The sequence below is a fragment of the Syngnathoides biaculeatus genome, chromosome 16 (genome assembly GCF_019802595.1).
Source record: "Syngnathoides biaculeatus isolate LvHL_M chromosome 16, ASM1980259v1, whole genome shotgun sequence".
Lineage (NCBI taxonomy): Eukaryota > Metazoa > Chordata > Actinopteri > Syngnathiformes > Syngnathidae > Syngnathoides > Syngnathoides biaculeatus.
Window position 1 is genome coordinate 6171789 of NC_084655.1, and position 24011 is coordinate 6195799.

The 24011-nt window shown below is 43.6% G+C and overlaps 2 protein-coding genes across 5 annotated transcripts in view; both read left to right on the forward strand.

Moving 5' to 3' along the window:
* The window catches only part of kmt5c (lysine methyltransferase 5C), a 34561-nt gene extending 14008 nt beyond the window's left edge, over positions 1-20553 (forward strand). For all 4 annotated transcript variants that reach the window (XM_061845944.1, XM_061845942.1, XM_061845941.1 and 1 more), the window contains 7 exons: positions 2029-2194; positions 11171-11280; positions 11975-12138; positions 12935-12954; positions 13139-13275; positions 13356-13516; positions 14172-20553. In XM_061845944.1, coding sequence (XP_061701928.1) covers positions 2029-2194; positions 11171-11280; positions 11975-12138; positions 12935-12954; positions 13139-13275; positions 13356-13516; positions 14172-18862 — 5449 coding nt within the window. In that variant the 3' untranslated portion in view covers positions 18863-20553. The remainder of the gene's footprint in view (positions 1-2028; positions 2195-11170; positions 11281-11974; positions 12139-12934; positions 12955-13138; positions 13276-13355; positions 13517-14171) is intronic.
* A 1253-nt stretch (positions 20554-21806) lies between these two features.
* The window catches only part of shank1 (SH3 and multiple ankyrin repeat domains 1), a 95548-nt gene continuing 93343 nt past the window's right edge, over positions 21807-24011 (forward strand). The window contains exon 1 of the mRNA XM_061845026.1: positions 21807-21938. The gene's annotated coding sequence lies outside the window, so the exon portion shown is untranslated. The remainder of the gene's footprint in view (positions 21939-24011) is intronic.

A 24011-nucleotide genomic window follows, 5' to 3' on the forward strand; every position in this document is an offset into this window, starting at 1 on the left:
CGGACTCGTTAAAGGCAGAGATCGTGTGGACTTTAAAATTGATCTGCAACCATTACAGTTACAAATCTTGTGAAAGTAATTCGAAAGTGTTTGCGCACTAAGGATCGCAACAAACCGCTTACTTTCATAACCGGTTTTAACCGAACAGCTGTAGCAAAAAACCGGTACCATAGTGGTGTTTACATAATTAACCCGCGGGACCTCAAGTTGGGGTGCGGGGTTCCGCACGGACTGTTTTTCTTGTTGCTCTTCTGGAGTGACGAGTTCGCAGAGTTCCCCCCTTTATGCGAGTAGTGTTTTGATGTCTGCCAATAAAACAAGTTTACTCCCATACTTTGGAGCGTTTCCTCGATGCCATGTTTGATGTTTCTTTGATTTAACTGAATGTTCTTTTGAGTCCAACTTTACTCTAACTGCGAAACTTGAAAAAAGTGGAAATGATGTTGAAAAAATAGCACAATGTGGAGTACCGGAACCAGAAAAAATGATTGGAAATTTTAACGGATTTCGAAAGTCCGATTACGGTTTCGGTTTAAAAAAAAAAAAACGAAAACCGGTTAGAACCGGTTATTTGTAACCAGTTGCGATCCCTAATGCGCACCTACAGTTGTCCAGCCAGAAGTCAGGCTTTATGAACGTAGTGTAATACACGAAGACGGACTCGTTAAAGGCAGAGATCGTGTGGACTTTAAAAGTGATCTGCAGCCATTACAGTTACAAATCTTGTGAAAATAATTTGAAAGTGTTTGCAGTCATGTTCCCAGACAGTGACATTGCTAAAAACTACCAGTGTGGGGAAAGGAAGACTTCGTACCTGGCTACATTTGGCATCGCTGCCCACTTTTCATCTCTACTGCCTCAAAGCCAAAAAAGCCAGAATAGAGACTGACATAGCTACACTTATTGAGAAGGCTGACAGGCTGTGTGAGGACGCAGAAGAAAAGAGGAATCTGAGGTTTATCACCGAGGCCAATGCACTCAGAGGCAGAGCAAAGGACAAGAGAGCCACTTTGGCACCTCTGCAGCAACAAATAGAGGAGGCACTGGATAGGCTCAAGGAGCTTGAGTAGGGGTGCTGAGACAGACATCAGTAGAAGACATTTGTGTATCTAGTTGCAATTGTAGTTAGAATCTACTGTTATTCTGTATACTGTTATGTGAAGACGTTGACAATGGTCATATCAATGAGAACTACCACAAGGGGCGACAGGTGATCACTGTCACAGGTACTGAGGTACTGGAATATTTGATGAACCAAGAACGGCACTCTTGATTTCCCACGATGGCCCAAAATTTTTCGTATCGGCCCTAAATTTTTTCCACGTCAGCCCTAAATTTTTCCTGTCAGCCCCTAAGAATGGCCCTAAAAAGCCCTTAAATTTTTTGGGTCAGACTGAGTATGAACCCTGAGCAGGGTGTTCAAATACTTAATTTCTTCACTGTTTGTTCACATACTTTCAATGCAATATGGATCGCAAGCCATCAACAAAATGTTATGTAGCCCACAGGCTTGAAATAACGCTTGTGGTTGTGTGTAAACATGCTGCCGTTCTGTTGAACAGATGACCTGACCAGAACAGTGAATTCCAACTTTTTTGGAGCTAAAGCACATACTGGTACTTTACAACTGATAAATCTCACAGCACACCAACAGACAAAAATGTCACAAAAAGTAGATGCATCAATTGCTGTATGTACTTACTGCTCTCTTAATAGAAGACCATTAATTTGTTCTGTCTCTCACTATGACTCGCTGGTATAAATAGATGAACAAATAGATTAACAAAGATCAATTATTTATTGTAAATATATTTTTTGAACAACTAAGTACACAAGTATATACAGTGAACAAACAGTTCCTTTCAATAGACTCATTGCACCATCTTGTGAGGGGATCAGTTATTGTTTTTTTTTAAACTCGCTGATTGGTGACCCTCTCCAAATCCCGATCGTGTCAACGCTGCTATTTAATTTTTGTTGTAAATAGGTGATTTTTTTAAATACCCCCCATTCTGTATCTGTGTGTAGCCCTCAACCCGAGGTGCGTCGCTGGGGCAACCTGAAGGAGACTCTGCTACGCTTCCAACGCACGCATGACTTCAATGCTACCTTTGAAGCGCTGACGGTGGGCGAGCTGGCTGGTGACTACTTCAACGCTTTAGGGAGCCACCGGCAGGAGCTACTGAGGCAGCATGTGTGTACATGTACCTTAAATTCAAATTGTTTTAGTCATTCTACCACACTAAAGAAGTTTTTTTTTTTTTTTTTTTTTTTTAATTTACCCAATTCAAATGTACCGTATTTTCCGGACGAGACATGCAGCGGTTAAAAAGCTGCGCCCACTCTATTTTGAGTTGTACACCCCCCCCCCCCCCAATAAACTAGCCGTGCCTGCTCATATCCTGCAGATATATATATATATATACTGTACTTACCGGTATGTTCTTAAAATAGTTATTCACACAGATTTTGTATGTTTATTTACATACCTTATTTCCAAAGACTGACTGTAACGGCAGTAAACAGCTCAAACAACACAAAATCAGCCCCCCGTTCACTTAAACTACTAAAGTTGTCGTCTTCAGTATTAAAGTTGAGGAGCCTCAGAATATCTCCGTGACACACCATTTCAGTCTCTCAATTGCTCTCAATGCATGCATGCTCAAGTTACCGCTGAAGTTGTGCTGTTGTCCTCAAGTAGTGGTCCAGCCTTTTAAAATCTGTCGGTTATGGTTGATTCTTTCACACTCCTCCTCTGGGAGACCTAAAAAAAGAATGACCTTCACATGGACTTTTTGTAAAAGATTTTAAATGAATTAAATTAAAAATGTTTTGCGTTTGTGCGTGGTGTGTTGCATTTTGCTACCAGCGCACCAAAAACTAGCGACATATACACACGCACAAGGAAAGTTCGTCTTCTACTCACAATTGAGGTAAAGGAAAGCACAGCAAAGCAGCTTTATTTCGACAGTGAATTTCATACGCAAGGTATCTCAATGTGCTTTACATTTTTAAAAGTATGTAATACAAAGAAATAAAATATTTATGAAGGTACATTCTTTTTCTGCGTACACTGAAGTGAAAGTCTACATATTGGAGGTATCTGTCGAAACCCAAACCTCAGTGCATTGTAGGGAATGGACATGTTTTAACTATTACGTTTGATAAAGTTTTTGTTGCAGGTTTAAACTTATAGCCACTAGTGTCAAAAAATATATATTTTAGCTGCATCGTTAAATATGCCGCAAGTTTCACAGCAATGGAAAAATGTAGCAGGTTGTCGTCCTCAAAATATAGTACATCAGTTAATTTGAACCTATACATCAGTTATTTCCAACATGTATATTGGTTGCATATAATTAAAATTATGTAAAGTAACTTTTTTGCCGAGAAAATGTCGAGATTATTACGTCAGTTTACAACAGGGGTCTCAAATCCTATTTACCTCAGGGCTGCTGGAGGCAGTGTTTAGCTGAGGCTGGGCCGCAGCCTTGGCACACATGCACTCACGGCCAATTTAAAAGAAAATTCAATCTTCTCAAACATCTTTAAAAAATAAAGTTAAACACATTAAGATAAGCCAGGAGGCAGTACAATGGGGCAACTGGTTAAACCATTGGCCTCACAGTTCTGAGGTCCAGGATTCAAATCCTGGCCCCGCCTGTGTGGAGTTTGTATGTTCTCCCTGTGCCTGCGTGGGTTTTCTCTGGGCATTCCGGTTTCCTCCCACATCCCCAAAAACATGCAATAATTAGGGACTCTAAATTGGCCTTTGGTGTGATTGTGAGTGCGACTGTTGTCTTTCTCTATGTGCCGTGTGATTGGCTGGCAACCAGTTTAGAGTGTACCCCACCTCTTGCCCGATGATATCTGGGATTGGCGGCAGCACCACCGCGACCCTGGTGAAGATAAGCGGCTCGGAAAATGAATGAAGGAGAAAAGATAAACGATGCTTGTGTCAACAAGTTGTGTGCTAAACAGTAAAACGCTACATGGCAATGCTGCTGTAATTTTCACACAGAAAGATATTTCTCTGCTTGCATGTGCCCAAGAGCCATATACCCCACCACGATTGGTTGGCTTTGTACACAACACTGTAAAAGTGTCATTCATGTAAATCTCGAGGGCCGCAATAACAAACTTTTATCTGAAGGTGGGGGCCACAGTATATTATCTCCTGGGCCGTTTGAGACCTCTGGTTTACAACATTTGAATAATTTTGAACTGAAGATTCAAAACTTTTTATTTTCTTGTTTGCTTTTCCACTGGTTTATCTTTCACAGCAGTGGCTCAACATTTGGCATCAAGTTTCAACAATACAAAGAAGAATAAGGAACGCAAACTAAAAACATTACAGCCCTCCTTCGGGATAGGAGCCCCAGTATTAAACTGGTCCTGAGACTAAATTATGAAAGACCGGATCATTGATAAGGTCCACCCTTCATGGTTCTGTGAACAGTATTCAGTTGCCAAACAATAAAAAGTCTCTTCCAGAACATTGTGGTACAGTCAGTTACAATCATTATTAAATTATGGCTTCAATATTTTTTTTTCTTTTTATTGCATCAACTTTGACGTAGCAGACAGTTCCAGCCTACGTTGTGGCCTGGTAGCTGAGGGGTGGAAGGGTTGCATTTAGTGATTTTAATTTAGAAAATAAAAGTATGGACATTCTGTAACATTTGGAAGCTCGACATATTGGAGGAATTTTTCAAATTTATTTTTGATTTACTTAATTTTGCATCTCCGATGTTGTTTCTAACTTAAAATAAAATTAAGATACTGAGCAGCATTTTCACAATCTGAGGCAAACCGTCTCACTCACCTCCAGTGCCATGAGTGGGTGGCATGTTTGGCTGCTTCTTGTGTATTGAAGTAAATTTGCCGCCAGGATTTGAATTTGAAATGCTGTAGAAAACAGGATTTGAATTTGAAATGTAAAGTGATCACATTTTCAATAGTTGTATTTCAGTGTAGCTTTTCAATGTTAACAATTCAACTGGCTACAATTTGCTGTCTGAATTTCAACTGGATACAATTTGCTGTCTAAAATTCACCGTCAGGGTTACTTCAGGTCAGAACCAAACAGCTAACCGATCCAGTTACGCTTTCTTGGTATGTGACGTCACATGACTAAGAAACCGTAACTGCGCTTGTGCTCTGGTACCAGTGCTCTTGAGAGGGGTTAGACTGTTTCACTCTCAAGCTCCCCACGGTGAGAGGCGCTGAGCATGTGTGGATATACATATTGTGCCCCGTCTCGTCTGGGGATTGCCATCATTCTGCTAGCGACTTCAATGCCCACGTAGGCAATGACAGTGAGACCTGGAAGAACATGAGCGTCTCCTGGGAACAGCTAGTGGATTCCCCTGTCAGAAGGAATTTCAACTCCCACCTCCAAAAGAACTTTGCTCATGTTCCGGGAGAGGTGGGAGACATTGAGTATGAGTGGAAGATGTTCTGCGCCTCCATTGCCGAGGTGGACAACCGGAGTTGTGGCAGTAACATGGTCGGTGCCTGTCGTTGCGTTAACCCCAAACATGTTGGTGGACACCAAAAGTGAGGGATGCTGTGAAGCTAAATGAGTTCTATCGAGCATTTCTGCTCTGTGGGACTCCTGAGGTAGCCGACAGGTACCGGCTGGCCAAGCAGAATGGAATTTCGGTGGTTTGCTGACCCAAAAACTCGGGCGTGGAAGTTCGGTGAGGCCATGAGTAAATGACTTCATGACAGCTTCGAGCAAATTCTGGTCCACCATCTGACGTCTCAGGAGGGGCAATCAGTGCACCGTCAACACTGTGTATAATGAGGATGGGGCACTGCTGACCTCAACTGGGGATGTTGTGAGTCGGTGGGGAGAGTACTGTGAAGACCTCCTCAATTACAATAACACGCTTTCTCATGAGGGAGAAGAGTCTGGGTTCTCTGATGCACACCCCTCTATCCGGGTTTGAGGTCACCGAGGTGGTGAAAAAGCTCCTCGGTGGCAGGGCTCTAGGGGTGGGTAACATTTGTCCTGAATTCCAAAAGGCTCTCGACGTTGTGGGACTGTCCTGGTTGACACTCCTCTCCAACATCGCATTGACATCAGGGACAGTACCTCTGGATTGTCAGACTGGGGTGGTGGTACCCCTTTGTAAGAATGGGGAACTGAGGATGGGTTCCTCCTACAGGGGGATCACACTCCTCCGCATCCTTGATAAGGTCTATTCAGGTGTGCTGGAGAGGAGGGTCAGTTGAGAAGTCGAATCTCAGATTCACGAGGAACAGTTTGTTTTTCGTCCTGGCCGTGGAATAGTGGAGCAGCTCTACACCGTCAGCAGGATCCTTGATGGTGCATGGAAGTTTGCCTAACCAGTCTTACATGTGTTTTGTGGACATGGAGAAGGCATTCAACCATGTCCCTCGGGGAGTCCTGTGGGGGGGTCTTCGAGTGTATGGGGTACCGAATCCCTTGATACTAACTGTTCTTTCCCTGTATGACTGGTGTCAGAGTTTCCAGTGACAGTTGGACTCCACCAAGGCTGTCCTTTGTCATTGATTTTGTTCATAACTTTTATGAACAGAATTTCTAGGCGTAGCAGATGCGTAGAGTGTGTCCGGTTTGGTGGACTCAACATTGCATCTCTGCTCTTTGCAGATGATGTTGTTGTGGTGTCTTCATCAGGCCATGATCTCCAACGCTCACTGGAGCTGTTCGCAGCAGAGTGTGAAGCAGCTGGGATGAGAATCAGCACCTCCAAATCTGAGACCAGGGTCCTCAGTCGGAAAAGAGTCTGGCATGCCTTTTCCGGGTCGGGGATGAGATCTTGCCCCAAGTGGAGAAGTTCACGTTTATTGTCTTGTTCTCGAGTGAGGTAATTGGAATTAAAAGAGACACTGAACTCTCATCTACTAACTTGGGTGTGCTCCCATTCCTATTACTTTTGACAAAGTCTTCCTTTAATATCATGAAAAAAATGAAAAAATGATTCACACCAATGGACATGACAGACATAAAAAGACCTGGACTTCAGTCGGATGAGCGTGGCAATTATTAAGTACAAAGCCCGTATTTTAGTGCACGTGAAGTGTTTAGTCTCTGTGGGGGATACAATGATCATAAAGTAACTTTTTTTGTGAAGAAAAAAAACGAAGCCACGTTCTTCGATTGTTGCCGGGATGGAAAGATGACTTAGATTATGGATCAAGGATGAGAATCAATGTAGGTTTAATATTAGCCTAATGTTAATTTAAGGGAAAAGGGACGGCATATTTTCCGAACTGTAAAAGAGCAGAAAGGCAAGGACGCTCGGGAGGAATTTACCGTAAGCAACGGCTACCTGGACTTGCTTCCTTAGCTATAGCTGAGCGCAGCCTCCCTTCATTCTTCATCATCCCAGCCTCCCTTCCCTAATAGTAACTGAAGCATCTTATATTTTTCACTAAAATGTATTTTAGTTTTTTATATGAAGTACCCATACCCACCCATTTTCCAAGCCTGTTATCTTTACGAGGTTCGCGGGAATGCTGAAGCCAATCCCAGTGGTCATCGTAAATTTTGACTTTAATGGTGAAATCCGAATTAAATCGAAATTCGAGTTAAGTTGCTACTGTGGGAACGGATCTGTCGTAGACTGAAGACTCCCTGTATTGTATATATGTGTGTGAGTTTGTGTATATAAATTTGTGTGTGTGTGTGTGTGTGTGTATATATACGAGCAATAGGTAGGCATCATCTGTATTAAAATAATGTACAAGGCTTTCACAAACGTATCAAGCCAAAAAAAGATGAAAATAAGATCCTGTCAAAAACGTCCACCAGTTTCTTGTGCATGAGTGCAGATATTATTTGTACAATGTATGTCTTATAATTACCTGTACATGGCTCATCTTGACATTTTGACACCAAGCAAAATTGAACTGGAAAAAAAATAGAAATAATCCAGAAACTGTCCCTTGCACAAAGTTACACATATGGCAGGTATTTTAAAATTAGTGATTCAGCTACACTTTTCAAACATTCATTACAACCGTCACCCAGAGCAATAGAATTTAACAGCAACAGGAATAATTAATAGTAAATAAAAAAAATCCACAGAACACTGTGATGCTTATGGGATGTAATCCACATCTTCTTCTTCTTCTTTTCCTTTCGGCTTGTCCCGTTAGGGGTCGCCACAGCGTGTCATCTTTTGCCATCTTAGCCTATCTCCTGCATCTTCCTCTCTAACCCCAACTGCCCTCATGTCTTCCCTCACCACATCCATAAACCTTCTCTTTGGTCTTCCTCTCGCTCTTTTGCCTGGGAGCTCCATCCTCAGCATCCTTCTACCAATATACTCACTCTCTCGCCTCTGAACATGTCCAAACCATCGAAGTCTGCTCTCTCGAATCTTGTCTCCAAAACATCCAGCTTTGGCTGTCCCTCGAATGAGCTCATTTCTAATCCTATCCAACCTGGTCACTCCGAGCGAGAACCTCAACATCTTCATTTCTCCCACCTCCAGTTCAGCTTCCTGTTGTTTCTTCAGTGCCACCGTCTCTAATCCGTACATCATGGCCGGCCTCACCACTGTTTTGTAAACTTTGCCCTTCATCCTAGCAGAGACTCTTCTGTCACATAACACACCAGACACCTTTCGCCAGCTGTTCCAACCTGCTTGGACCCGTTTCTTCACTTCCTGACCACACTCTCCATTGCTCTGTATTGTTGACCCCAAGTATTTGAAGTCGTCCACCCTCGCTATCTCTTCTCCCTGTAGCCTCACTCTTCCCCCTCTACTTTTCTCATTCACGCACATATATTCTGTTTTACTTCTGCTAATCTTCATTCCTCTCCTTTCCAGTGCATGTCTCCATCTTTCCAATTGTTCCTCAGCATGCTCCCTGCTTTCACTGCATATGACAATATCATCTGCGAACATCATGGTCCAAGGGGATTCCAGTCTAACCTCATCTGTCAGCCTATCCATTACCACTGCAAACAGGAAGGGGCTCAGAGCTGATCCCTGATGCAGTCCCACCTCCACCTTAAATTCCTCTGTCACACCTAAGGCACACCTCACCATTGTTCTGCTGCCATCATACATGTCCTGTACTATTTTAACATACTTCTCTGCCACACCAGACTTATGCATGCAGTACCACAGTTCCTCTCTTGGTACTCTGTCATAGGCTTTCTCTAGATCCACAAAGACACAATGTAACTCCTTCTGACCTTCTCTGTACTTTTCCAGTACCATCCTCAAGGCAAATAATGCATCTGTGGTACTCTTTCTAGGCATGAAACCATACTGTTGCTCGCGGATACTTACTTCTGTCCTGAGTCTAGCCTCCACTACTCTTTCCCATAACTTCATTGTGTGGCTCATCAACTTTATTCCTCTATAGTTCCCACAGCTCTGAACATCCCCTTTGTTCTTAAAAAATGGGAACTAGAACACTTTTCCTCCATTCTTCAGGCATCTTTTCGCCCACTAGTATTCTGTTGAATAAGTTGGTCAAAAACTCCACAGCCATCTCTCCAAATTGCTTCCATACCTCTACCGGTATGTCATCAGGACCAACTGCCTTCCCATTTTTCATCCTTTGTAATGCCTTTCTGTCTTCCCCCTTAGTAATCATTTCCACTTCCTGGTCCTTCACTCTTGCCTCTTCAACTCTTCCTTCTCTGTCATTTTCTTCATTCATCAACTTCTCAAAGTATTCTTTCCATCTATTTAGCACACTACCGGCACCAGTCAACACATTTCCATCTCTATCCTTAATCACCCTAACCTTCTGCACATCCTTCCCATCTCTATCCCTCTGTCTGGCCAACCTGTAGAGATCCTTTTCTCCTTCTTTCGTGTCCAACCTGGTGTACATGTCTTCATATGCCTCTTGTTTAGCCTTTGCCACCTCTACCTTTGCCCTACGTCGCATCTCGATGTACTCCTTTCGCCTCTCCTCAGTCCTCTCCGTATCCCACTTCTTCTTCGCTAATCTCTTTCCTTGTATGACTCCCTGTATTTTGGGGTTCCACCACCAAGTCTCCTTCTCCCCTTTCCTACCAGATGACACACCAAGTACTCTCCTGCCTGTCTCTCTGATCACCTTGGCTGTCGTCGTCCAGTCTTCCGGGAGCTTCGGTTGTCCATCGAGAGCCTGTCTCACCTCTTTCCGGAAGGCCGCACAACATTCTTCCTTTCTCAGCTTCCACCACATGGTTCTCTGCTCTACCTTTGTCTTCTTAATCTTCCTACCCACCACCAGAATCATCCTACATACTACCATCCTATGCTGTCGAGCTACACTCTCCCCTACCACTACTTTACAGTCAGTAACCTCCTTCAGATTACATCGTCTGCACAAAATATAATCTACCTGCGTGGTTCTACCTCTGCTCTTGTAGGTCACTATATGCTCCTCCCTCTTCTGGAAATAAGTGTTCACTACAGCCATCTCCATCCTTTTTGCAAAGTCCACCACCATCTGCCCTTCAAAGTTCCTTTCCTGGATGCCGTACTTACCCATCACTTCTTCATCGCCCCTGTTTCCTTTACCAATATGTCCATTACAATCTGCACCAATCACAACTCTCTCGCTGTCTGGGATTCTCAGAACTACTTCATCTAGTTCCTTCCAGAATTTCTCTTTCAACTCTAGGTCACATCCTACCTGTGGTGCATAGCCGCTAACCACATTGTACATAACACCCTCAATTTCAAATTTTAGTCTCATCACTCGATCTGATACTCTTTTCACCTCCAAGACATTCTTAGCCAGCTCTTCCTTTAAAATAACCCCTACTCCATTTCTCTTCCCATCTACTCCGTGGTAGAATAATTTAAACCCTGCTCCCAAACTTCTAGCCTTACTACCTTTCCACCTGCTCTCTTGGATGCACAGAATATCAACCTTTCTCCTAATCATCATGTCAACCAACTCCTGAGCTTTTCCTGTCATAGTCCCAACATTCAAAACCCTACACTCAGTTGTAGGCTCTGTGCATTCCTCTTTTTCTTCTGACGCTGGATCCGGTTTCCTCCTCTTCTTTGTCTTCGACCCACAACAGTACTTATATTAACTGTATAATATAGTAGAGGTCAGAAATAAACAGAACAGTAGGAATAATTCAGTATGTGGAACGTCAATGAGGAACATTTGAGACAAAATGAGCTTTCTGAGGTCTTTGCCTTCTCTACAGGTGTACCGCTACCTCAGTGCCTTCTTACTGGACAGCGGCGTCAAGATTGAATCGTGTGACCGCTACTCCTCCGAGACCAATGGAGCCAAGATTACCTCCACCAGACACTGGTGCGTCCATTCTTTACTGTACTCTGGGATATTGAATCATGTCACATGTACTTCTGGGTGGCAACAAGCCATATTTTTTCCATTGGCACTATTATTTAACAAACATTCTTACATCATTTGGCCTACACAGATTCCATTGTGGGGGTGGGGGGGAGAAATGGCTTGAATAATTTTAGCCCTTTTCCTCTATCGCTCTAGTCCGAATGGGAAGTGTTAGTCAAAAATGTGTTTTGTTAGGTTATTTGCTTTGAAGAAAGAGGGAACACTGAGTGTAATTTCAATTTCAACAGGTAAATTGATTAAAAATCCACATGGTGGAAATTCAGACTGAACAAGATCGAGGGACTTGTTAATGATAGCGCATTTATTTTTCTTTTGCTCAGATTAACGGCAGAGGTGTGCTCTTTTGACACTGGAATGGATAGTGTGCTCTAGAACCGAGATTATTTTGTTTTCCTTAATTCCTCAAATTACCCAACTAAATATTTTATACCTACCGGTGAGAAAATGATTTCTGAAAATCTGATGACTGTGTATACCTGGCTGTGCAAACCTAAAGTTTTCGTCACAGTTTATGCCAGTGATAGCCAATCATTTTCTTCCACCTCTAAGTAGCCTGTTGGTCACAAACATGAAAAGGTCAATAAAGGTTACCGTAGAAGGGTTAAGTAAATACAATTTTGTTGGCGGGCAGGTTCGCAGGGGAGCGCGTGGAGGTCCTTCTGGGCTGCATCGCTGAGCTGAGTCCGGCCAACAGTGCCGTGCTGCGGGCTGGTGTAAACGACTTCAGCGTCATGTACTCCACGCGCAAACGCTGTGCTCAGCTCTGGCTCGGACCAGCCGCCTTCATCAACCACGGTCAGTTTCAACAGTCCATGGCGTGTCCACGGATCCTTAAGAAGGCTGCAATTAGATTCTTCAATATGAAATTGAAATGCTTAAAATGCAGTTTATTGATGATTAATAGAAATGATTAAAAACGACATGTAGTCCTTAAATCATCAATGTAAAGGTACTTAAACTCTATACTGGATCTTATCAGTGTACCCTAATTTTTAAAAAGTCTTAAACTGGGTTTCTGTATGAGAATTTCAGAATTAAATTTAAGCCTGAAATCTACTCTTCATGTGTCGTAGTAATCTATTCTTCAATGTACTTGCTGTCTATTGATCTCTGAAATATTATTTTTCCAAAATTGCAAGTTAAGGATTAAATGCCATTTTTAAGGATAAACAAGTGTAATTATGTTTAAAAATAACTAAGGGTAATTATACTTTGAAAAATCCTCAAGTATGTGTTAGGGTAAACCTTAAAAAATGACACACTAATTTACTTTGTAATGGCGAGATTTATGAATTAAAAATTTCGCAAAATGAATTTCAAGACAATAAGTCTTGAACCGACTGTTTTAGCCGATAATGTAATAACATAACATAACATAGACAGAATTCCCAACAATAATTAATTATACTTTTTTTTAACTTTAAGCTCATTGTTTGATTTGAGCGTTCTTTCCTTTGTTTGGTGGTGCACAAAAAAAATATTTTATTAATTTCTAGGACCCATAAAGATTGAGTCAGTGAATTTAGTGATTTGATTTTGATTTGTGTCCAATTAATCACAGTTTCTTTCTTTCTTTTCTTTGTTCTGGAAGACTGCAAACCAAACTGCAAGGTAAGCAAACATTCAATCATCAGAGACAAAGCAGTCTAAGTCAAATAATTATTCACAGTATTTACTTGATGATCTCTAAATGTTTACTATCAGATTTTATTGCCTCAGCTGTCCAATTATACGTCCCCGGGGGGCCTCACCAATCTTTTGACTTTCTCCACCTTCCACCCCATCACACGCCCAGTTTGTCCCCGGTGAGAAGAATGGTGCTTGTGTTGAGGTGATTCGACCTATCTCGCCCGGGGAGGAGATCACATGCTACTACGGAGCTAGCTTCTTCGGGGAAGGCAATGAAATGTGCGAGTGCTGCACCTGCGAGAGGTGTGTCTCAGTGCTACACATTGGAGATTTTTGACACGTTTCGAGTCATGTTTAATGTGCTGACGTCAACTCTCCTGTAGGAAAGGGGAAGGTCATTTTAAACACAGAGGGAAGCAGCCGGAATGTGAGGAAACAAAAGAACCCCTCGGCCAGAAGTACCGCCTACGGGAGCGCTACCTTCGCCACCAGCGAGAGAAGGGACACTTAAGTGCCAGACCCATCATCCCTGGAATACATTCAGGTGTCCTTTCAGATCTTTTTTCTTAACTTGTTATTTTAATTGGGGAAATATCCATTGGTGCCTTGACTTACAAATGCTCGACCAATTTAATTTTGCTTTGTGTTGCAATCCAAAATTTTAGTTACAAACAAGCTTTAGTTGTATGGCCAGTCAGGTGCATAAGAAAATTGGGCAATTAATGTACTGTTATGCCCTCATGTGTGGTAAAAGGTAGTCACAGTCGCTGATTCACTTTCAACTGTTTATTGAATGGTACATTTTGTTAAATACAAAAGAACACTCACAAGAAGAGATGCTCACACTGAAATAACCAACTTGACTCCAACTCCTGACGTCACTCACTAGGCCTTTCCACTAAAAGGCAAGCATCCAACACGAGTGCTATGCGCAGTAAATGCACTTTATAGATTTTTTTTTAATAAAATGCAGTGCCTTTGCAAGTTTTTTTTTAAATTGAAAACAAAATTTTATGTTTTGGAAGGTATGGGTAGAATAGATTAAAGGCGTCCTTTTTGGAAAATTGAAATTGTACAAGTTAATTTGAGTTTTCAGCTTTGTCACAGAATGAATTAAACATCAAAATCAAGGTACTGTTCTACTTTTAAAAATGGAACTCTCTGCAGTCACTTGACCTTGTCCTTTCCATTCTTTCTAGCAATCCCCTCTCGGAACTCCTTCACCCATCAGATGCGTAGGAATGCCCTGAAGAACCGAAAGTGGAACCAGACAAATAAGTGGAGGCTACAGAACCACAGACTCTCGAGACCCACTGAAGTTGGTCGAACGAGGAAAGAGCGACAGACACTGCCGCTCCCGTCACAGTGCGTGATTCGAGATCTGAGGATCAGGGTGCGGCGCCACACACTGGACTTTCTCTTGGTCTGCAAAGATCCCAAAAGCAAAGAAAGGGCCCTACTGCAGCAACTGGAGGTTGTGAAGCCCAAGACGACATCCAACGTGAAGCGTTTCACTCTTGGTCCGCTGCGTAAGAACAGGGGATGGATAGACCATGATGGGAAGTCTGTCAGAGGAGTTCCCTTGAGGAGTTCATCCAGAACCAGGAGCGCAGAGAGGGTCAACTCTGTGAAAACTGCCATCACAATAAAACAGGAAAGTACTGAGCAAGAAAACTCTGAGCCTGCTGTCTGTCAGAGTGTCCTGGCTTCTTGTAAGAAAGCTTCAGACAATCCAGTACTATCACTCAAGCAATACCTGACTGTCCGCCTCACTAGAATTTCAGCACCTTACAGAGACGCACCAGGACTGATTGTTGACGACCGGGGCATAAGGGAGGAACTGAGAGGAAAGATGAGACAGATTCAAGGCCTCAGGCCGCTGACCACACAGAAATCCCATCTGAGGCAGGGTCCACCACCACCAATTGTGCCAGGTACTTGCACTGCTGAAGCTCCCCGAGGAGTGCGAGAAATGTTCTTTAAGTCCATCAATAAGGGAACAGTAGAGAAGCAGCAGGACATAAATGGGATGGTAAATGACTCTTCCCAGCTTGAGGAAGGAGGGAAGAACAAGGTCATTGAAATCCAAACGGTGGCTGCAGAAGAAATGGGACTAGAAAAAGTCAAACCCGAAGAGCACAAAGAGAAGAGAAAAGCTGTTGCTGCTGAATGTAATATCGTGCCCAGTGCAAAAATGAACAAACAGAATAATTCCCAGGGGGGTAAAGCTCCTAATCCGTGCAAAGTTGTTTCAGAACCGCCAGCTCACACCCCAAGTAAACCACTACAGAAGCCAGGCAGTAATATAGTCATAAAGCAGGCCAAGGTCCTCCTTTCCGATATTTTAAAGAAAGATAAAGCCTTGGTAGATGACCAACCACAGGGTGGTAACTGTCCCTCATATCTGAAGGAAGTTCATTCTGCCAGATGTGTGACAACGAGAGGGAATGTTGGAGGGCGGCAAAAGATCCACAGTCAATTGAAGACAAAAGCTGAGCTTAAATCAAAAAGCACAGACACCAGTTTAGTCATCTCATCACAAAATCTGATTAAGCTCGGCCACCCTGCAGCTGCCCACCTTGACCCAGTACCTCTTAATGCACACATTTCAGCGAACACAGATCAGACCACTCAGCACCTTGACACCATGCAATCCAACATACCTTTGAAGAAACGGACATTCCGCCGTGCTCTAGAGCCTGAACCATGCATAATTCCTACTGTTGTCACAGCCCGGAAAGAAGTTTCCGGATTTTCCACACGGAAGGAACCAAGTTGTCATTCAGAAAAGAAAATCAAGCGAGACAGACAAAGCAAAGTGATGCGAGCAAAAGTTCAGAGGTTGAGCTCGAGAAGGATCACGAGGCAAAACTGTATTAGCAGGGTTCTTCGGCCCAGAGTTACTGAAGCTCCTCATAGTCATTTGAGGAAAGTTCGCAAGTTTAAATCTGAGAGGCAAGATATGGATGATAACCAAGAGGCTGTTGAGATTGGTATGAACCATCAGATGAAGGATGAGAAAGACTCAATGGTTAAAACGTCAGCCATGGAACTCAGCGATGTTGAGGAGACAAAGCCAGACCTTAACTTTAGGATCCGTTTCAAACGCAGGAGAGGGAAAGTATGGGAGATGCAGAGCAACGGATTAGGGTGTATGAGTTTCAAAACAGAAAAGCGGGAGGAACTTGACAATGATCCCCTTAAGGCCATCATGGATTCAGTGTCTGTGTTGAGCATGGAGATGCAGGCGGCTCAGGCTCATGTGCAGGCCAGTAAGAAGTCCAAGAGTAGACTGCTTCGCTTGAAAAAACGGGGCGAGAGGAAAAATGCATCCACCAAGTCAGTGCTGGTCGTGGAAGACTGTAAAGGAAAACCAGATGGCGGGATTCCCTCTGGTACTAACCTGCCACCCAACAAGGTCCAGAGCCCAACGACATCATTTGCTCAAGAAACAAAAATGGAAGATCCGTTCACAAGAAGCTGTTGCCTCTTTGAAAGTCGGTCAGAGCAAAAAGTGGATTTCAATGGTATTCCTCTGCCAATCCTAAAACTGCGCAGAAAGGTGGAGGACATTTGGGAGGTGGATGACGATGATGAGGAGCAGAACCATCCTGAAGTTAAAATTGAGACACCGGTAAAGAGAGAGCTTCGAGGTCCTGATTTAACCAAGCAAATGCCAGCACTGCTGGACTTGAGCAAGGTCCGAGAAGAGGCCCCACCTGTAGGCCAGAAGTTGAACAGCAATCCATTGCTCCTGAAAATTGAAGCGCCGCAGATGTCTTTGTCACTGTCACCTCTTTCCTTGTCTTCCCCACTAAACGAAAACCAGGAAAGCATGGCAGTAGCGAATGAGATCGCAGAGAGACAGGAAGTCAGCAGCGGAAGTAGCAGGAAGCAGCGACACAAGATGTTGACCAAGTTTGGTCATGTGGAGACACCCACGAGCTGCCTCAGTCATTCACTCCAGCAGATTGACAACAGCCTCTCCAGGCTTTCTGAGGGTCTGTGCTCTTCACAGATTCTGGAGAAGACAGCTGCCCTGACCGGAATTCCTAGTTCCATCATCCAGCCCCCGCCCCAGTCTCCTCCATTCCCTAGTGCGGAAAACATTCTACCGGGTGAGCCTAACTTTGCAAACTGCTGTGATGATATCCTGGATTTCCAGTGTCTCAACTTTGAGGGTTGCGATCAGACACAGAACATCCTCCCCTCATCACCATCTGATCTGTGTTCATTGGACCCCCCCACTGATCCTTTCAGTAGCCCCCTCTCTCACAGCCCCTCCGACACATGGACTACCGACACGCCCTACCTTGGCCCCCCAAGTCCTGAGACTAACTTTACCGGTGATGATCTCCAGTTCTTCCCCAGTCTACTCTCATCCAAAAACGAGTCAGTTTCTCTGGACTGTGACCCAAAAAACAACTCTGGCAGAATCCCGCCACAAGCCAGCTTGAGTTTTTCAGCGCTCACCAATCCCGAAGTGCTGCCAAAGGAACGGTGTCTTGGGAAAAATCCTGGAATGAGGCTGTCCAGAGAGGAATTTAAAAATAATTTTTCCTCTGTGATGACCAAGCCTCGCCTATTTGGTTCTTCTGCTGCCATTTCTCAGAATCCTCTTCCTTTAGTCCATCCTGTCCTGAACGTCAAACCGAGCAGCAGCCAGTCAAAGGCCACATCTAACCTCAAAACACACGGACCCTTCCACCGCATGAGCATTCCGAAACAACCTCAGTCTTTTCCTAACCCTCAGCCTAGCTTACAACGAGGCATCAACCAGACAAAGCCTGTCCTTTCGTCTCCAATTGCCAACAAGTTCCTTAATCCTCAGGTCTTCGCTGGAAGAAATCCAAACTCCCCTGACAATCCTTTCAACTCCCAGGAAAAGTCCTCTTCTGTCATCCACAGGGTTCTGAAGATTCAAGGCGGCAACCCGAGTGAGAATTTGTACAGTGCTCCCTCCAAAGACCATGTGGTTGCCTGCAGCCATTCTATGACGAAAACATTTTGTACTAAATCCATGGATAAGAGTCACGAGGACCAGGAGAGTCACCACAAAGGTAATATTTCTGGTCAGAATGTCAACTACTTCGCTCCTTCTTCCAACCCCAGCAGGGCCGGCGTCCATTTAAACAAACTTAGTTCATCTTCACATCTGTCGTTCGGCCGAAGTAAAACAGCCTCCGAAAAACAAGATGACACCACTGTGACATACAAAAACTTCTCTGCCCTGCCGAGACCTTTCTTCTTCCCTAATAAAGACGGTTATTCATCCCCACAGGAGAGGTCCTCCAAACACGACAAACCCAATTTGCTGGGGTCGGACAAGAACCAGTCGTGTTACCCTCAGCCGGATCCGTTTGATTTCAGCTTTGCCTCTTCACTTTCTCCAATTCCACATCACAGCAGTCCTCAATTACTCCACAGCAGCCCACCTGGCACGCCGGCGGCAGCAAACAAGACCCACCCCATGGCCTCCTTCCCTTACGGCCCACAAGGACCCCCTTATGTACTGAACTTCAGCGGCGACCACTCGTTGACGCTGGGCCTCAGGGACGGGCCAGAATGTTACTCAGGACTCTGCCCGACGAACTACACCTACCACTGCCTGATGGAACCATCGGGCACGCAGGGGCGGCTGGTCCTGGAGCCATGCGGTTCTCAGTCCTCCATCCCGCCCTCATTTTCTGTGGGTGGTTTCTCGGGACACAAAGGGGGTCTGGAGGAACACTTTAAGAAGGACACCCATCACCAGAACCAGCCAGGTGACCATCAGGACATACCGCACTATGGACCAACCTCTCACTCCATGGGGTCTAACAAGCCGAAGCGTGTTAGGCTGGTGGTGACGGATGGAACCGTGGACTTGGACCTCCAATACTCCGACTGAGCCACAGGAATATGCCCAGAGGTTTTTATACAACTATTTTGAGGGACTCTTGCGTTTTTCGTCATTATAATGAGCCATGAAAAGACATTCATATGATGACCAAATTGATGATTAATTGTGTTGGTGACCATTCTTTGGAAGTCGCAGATGGCGACTTAGCCTCACCACGGTGTATGGAGGCATGCTACTGGTGTGCTGGGTTTGTAACGGGCAGCTTCGTGCCTCGGTCTTTCCTATTAGATTTTTTGAAACCTGCCTTTTATACCCACAATATTCTTTCTCAGTTTGTACACGTGCAAGTGTTTTCTTTCGTAGTTTATAGGTTGCCACTGGCCACTGTGTACCATCAAGTCTCATTGTGGACGCTCAGAACTTTGTCACCTAAACACGACCTAAAATTCAAGTCAGATTCAGTCAGAGTCCAAACAATGTGGTAACAACATCTGTAACAAGGTATCAGTAGCTCTTTTCACACTGTAAGACTTTCGCATATCACTGCACTGTGTGAAAGGTACAGGTTGTGAGAGGGGGGTTAAGTTGCCCTCCAAAATGTTCCCTGCTGTATTGGACGAAAATATGTAGTCAGAAGTTGTGATAAGGGTGTGAAGTATCATAACAGAATCTAGTTTCTGTGACCCAATTGAGTTCAAAGGAATTCGCTTTGTGAAATATCACTCGTCCAACACAGAACATGGAATAGCTGATACCAGGGTGCCAAAGTGACTGTTGAGTTAAATTTTACAGTCTGTCTTGGCTTTCTGTGATACCCTTTCACACAATCGCCACTCTGTCTTAAGAATTTAATTTTACAACACTCAGTTTGGGAGATCAGACTTCCAACTTGGTATCATGGGCTGCTTGTGGGAAAAGGAATATATTAATTTGCCACGGGGGTTTCCAAGCTTGTTTTGGTGAAAGCAATCATTGCTGTTTGACTAGTTTATACATCACACCAGAGAGTAAATTTTAAATCTCACACCTCTTGTCACAATTTTATGCAACCTGTTTTTCTTTTTTCATAGCTTCTACCCCGCCTCTAGCACCTTTCACATCAGTTTCACAACAAAGCTGTCTTTCAAAGGTTTTGCAAGCTTTTTGACACAGGAGCATAGACATCCAACTCCAGTAAGTTCCGATGCAAAAGGTGCTTTGGTTCAGTTTCTTACGCACCCGTTTTTGAGCACTGCGTGAAAGGTCGTGATAAGAGACAACAGTGGTAAATTGTTCCTTTTTTAACTTACTACACAACACTTAACCATGATCACCTTTTTGTTTACTTTTTTTTTTTTAGGAGAATTGTAATGAATTTAAAACACTTTGGAGGGTCCTTTGTCATCCACAGGAAAGCAAATTACTTTTGAGCAACAAACAGTGACAATCTTTCCACTTGTTTGTCGTTATCTTTTAAAACATCCATTACTTGTCGCCTGTCTTATCATTGTCAAAATTGTCATGTTTCCATGGCAGCCTTACATCTCAATGTATTGTGTATTTATTTTTAAGCTCCTTGGCCTTCTTCTGGTCCCTGTTTTGAAACTAAATGGTGCTTGAACCTAATTTATACTTCACCTCGATTGTTGATAGGAGTAAAAGTTTTACGGTTATTTAATGGGGTAAAAACCTTACGGAGTTTAATGTGTGTGCGCGCGTGTGTGTGTGTGTGTGTGTGTGTGTGTATATATATATATATATATATAATATATATATATATATATATATAGAGAGAGAGAGAGAGAGAGAGAGAGGAGAGAGAGAGAGAGAGAGGAGAGAGAGAGAGAGAGGAGAGAGAGAGAGAGAGAGATTATATATATTCTATGAATTGTATTTAATTTCTCACCCGCTGTTCTAAAAGTTTATATTAGGTTGCCCCCTTTACTCTTTTTTAAAAAAAAGTGTTAGTCTTAAAAAAAAAAAAGTTTGCTGTAGAAATGTACAAAATGTAGCTTGTATTATTAAAGACTTACTCCTTTTCATATTTCATCTTCTGAACTCATTTTTATGTTTGAATGTTCACAGAGTAACATTTTGGTGTTCAATATTTCTTTTTTTGGTAATATTCCAGTTTTAGGAAAATGGTGCAAAACTGCACAGACTGCCCGCTGAAGTGCTTTTTCTTTCACTTCGGCCGATCCATTAACAGATCTGATCAATTAGTTGAAGTTAATTTCTCGTGATTTTTTTTTAAAAAACTTCTTTTGAATAATGTAATTTACCATTTGCCTTTTCTATAAGAAAAAGGGAAAAATAATCAATTTCTATGGAAAAAATATATTTTTTCAAGGCCATATTGCCCGGCCTGAAGTGACCAATGTGTATGTAAAATGATTTATAGTGACAAACTGGCGTCAGTCTTTCGTCTTACTGCGTGACCAATCAGTCCCAAGTGCCAACTTGAGCTACGGTATGCTAAGCTAATTTACAGACACATGATTTACTGCATTATAGGATGGATGGTGTCTATGAATGGAAGGCGAGCTGATATGTCACTGGACTTTCAACGATGGTTCGTCACATTACACACATGACACATTGACTATAATGGGGCCACATTTGATTTTTGAATAGGACAGAAGTGGCCCTGCTCATTCATAGATTGCGGTAAAATCATCCATTTTCTTTTGACCATTTTAAGTCGTCACAGGAGCGCCAACCTAATTAAGGAAGCACAGATTTTTCTTTTCCCAACCACTTAATGCAGCTCTTGTGAAGGGATCCTGAGATGTTCCTAGAACAGCTGCGAGACAGTCCTGCGTCATCCCCGGCACCTCTACCGGTGCAATGTGCCCAGAACAACTTGGTATGGGGGTTCCTATCTAGATGCTCAAGCCACGTCATCTGGCTCTTCTCAGTGCAGAGGAGCAGTGCCTCGTTTGAACCCCTCTTAGATGACTAAGCATTTCCCTTTATCTATGAATTCACAGCCCAAAATAATAATGATGATAATAATGGATTAAACCTTCTGTACCGCTTTTCAGGATACTCCAAAATTGCCACACAAGACATAGCCCCAGAAACAAGAAGAAGCAATTTGAGCAGGAACTGCTGGACCTGCTGTCCATGACTCTGTCAAACGCAGGTATGGTATATAGTCTGGCACAGCAAAGCTGCAGGCAGTCTTTGGCAGGGCCCTTGATGGACGCATTATAAATGGCGATTAAGTCCAGATCCCTCTGCCAAGGCCCAAGTCACAGATCTCATTAAAAGAAGCTATTAGCTAGCCGAGCCTTACGAGCCCGATCGGCGTTCATGGCTGTGCCATAAATGAAGCTGAAAAGGAATCAGCACGGGATGAACAGCAACTGCGACAGAAGATAAACAGTTTGCACCAAAGCGTCGCAGATGGCAACTTTCTAGCCCACTTGCTAGCTTGAGAAAACATGTTCAAAATCAGCGAGGATTTACCGTGCATGACAGATTTAAACCAGTTCCACGTTCTACCTTCAGCCACCATATGAGGATGTATCTTCTTAAAGATAAAACATTTAAACTAAAAGAAACATTGCAGAGGGAGAAGCGGCTGCCTTTCAAATTTACTGACCATATTAATTATATGTACAGTAGACCCTGACATATTCGGTATTCACAGATTCAACTGTTTGTAGAATTTTGGAATAACCTAATCCCTGTTATTTGCGAAAATCCCCATTTATTTCCTGTATTTTTTCCTTATCCCCAGCTATTCCTGTGTTGTTTTAGAGACCGTTAGGGGTGCTGAGCTCACAGCTGGGCAAAATAAATTTCAAATGTTTTGTACATGTTAATGTAACTTCATGACTACATTTATAGCAGAGTAGCATAAGTTTTTTAGAGACTACTATCAGATCTGGTAAAGTTTAAATGTTGGACCACAGCAAAAAACAAAAAAAAAAAAGGAATGGCTTGGATTGGATTTATAAAATAAATATAGAAAAGCTCTACTAATTTCATTTGGAAGACAACTCATTTTGATATAGCAGCACCTCTTCATAAATGACAGTATGCAATTTTCCTGAACATAAAACTAATAGTGAGGACTAAAAATACCCAAGATTGTAAATTGCTGGCAATGTGGACCAAACTCTGATACTAGTCACACAAGTCCCAAACAGCCAGTATCAGGGGGTTTGGTACTCCATATTCCTGAAGCACTCTTCTACAAGACTCTCCTAGGTACACAACCGAAAGCCTTCTCCAAGTCCACAAAACACAAGTACACTTGTTCAGTGAACTCCCACGCACCATTCAGGACCCTGCCAAGGGTGAAGAGCTGGTTACCTGTTTCACGGCCAGAATGAAAACCAGATAGCTCTTTCTGAAATTGAGATTTGAGTTACTGACAGACCCTGCTCTCCAGCATCCCTGAATAGACCTTACCAGGGAGGCCTAAGGGCCTGATCCACATGTAGTTGGAACGCACCCTCCAGTCCCTCTCTTAAACAGCGGGACCACCACCCTGCAAATCCAGAGCCACTGTCACTGATGTCAATGCGATGTTGCAGAGACGTGTCATCCAGCACAGCCCCACAACACTCAGAGCCATTTGGAACTCTGGCTGAATCTTAACCACTACTGGGGCCTTGCCACCAAGGTGTTTTAACCATCTCGGGGACCTCAACCCGAGAAAGGAGCGCCCCCCTTAGAGACCGTAGACTCTGCTTCCTCATGAGGAGTTTTGGTGGGATTGAAGTCTTAAAAGTATTCTCCTGACCAACTCACAACATCCCGAGTCAAAGTCAGCAGTGCCTCATCCCTACTATACATGGGGATGACTGAGCACGGCTACCTCCTCCTGAGACACCGGATGGCTGAGCAGATGCTATGTCCATCCGGAAGCCGTTCTCCATGGCCTCACCGAACTACTCCCACAACCGGGTTTTTACCTCGGCAACCACCAAAGCTCCATTCAGCTCGTCGAGCCAGTACCCATGCATTGCTTCAGGAGTCCCACAGGCTAACAATGCTTGATGGGACCCTTCAGTCGCCCCCCTTGGCAATAGAGGCATGGAACATGGTCAACTCGGAGTCAATGCCCCCCACCTCCCTTGGAATGTGGGTGAGGTTCTGCCAGAGGTCGGAGTTGAAACTCTTTCTGTCTGGATTCGGCCAGATGTTCCCTGCAAACCTTCACAATAGGTTTTGGCCTGCTGGATCGGAACGGCATCATCGCCCA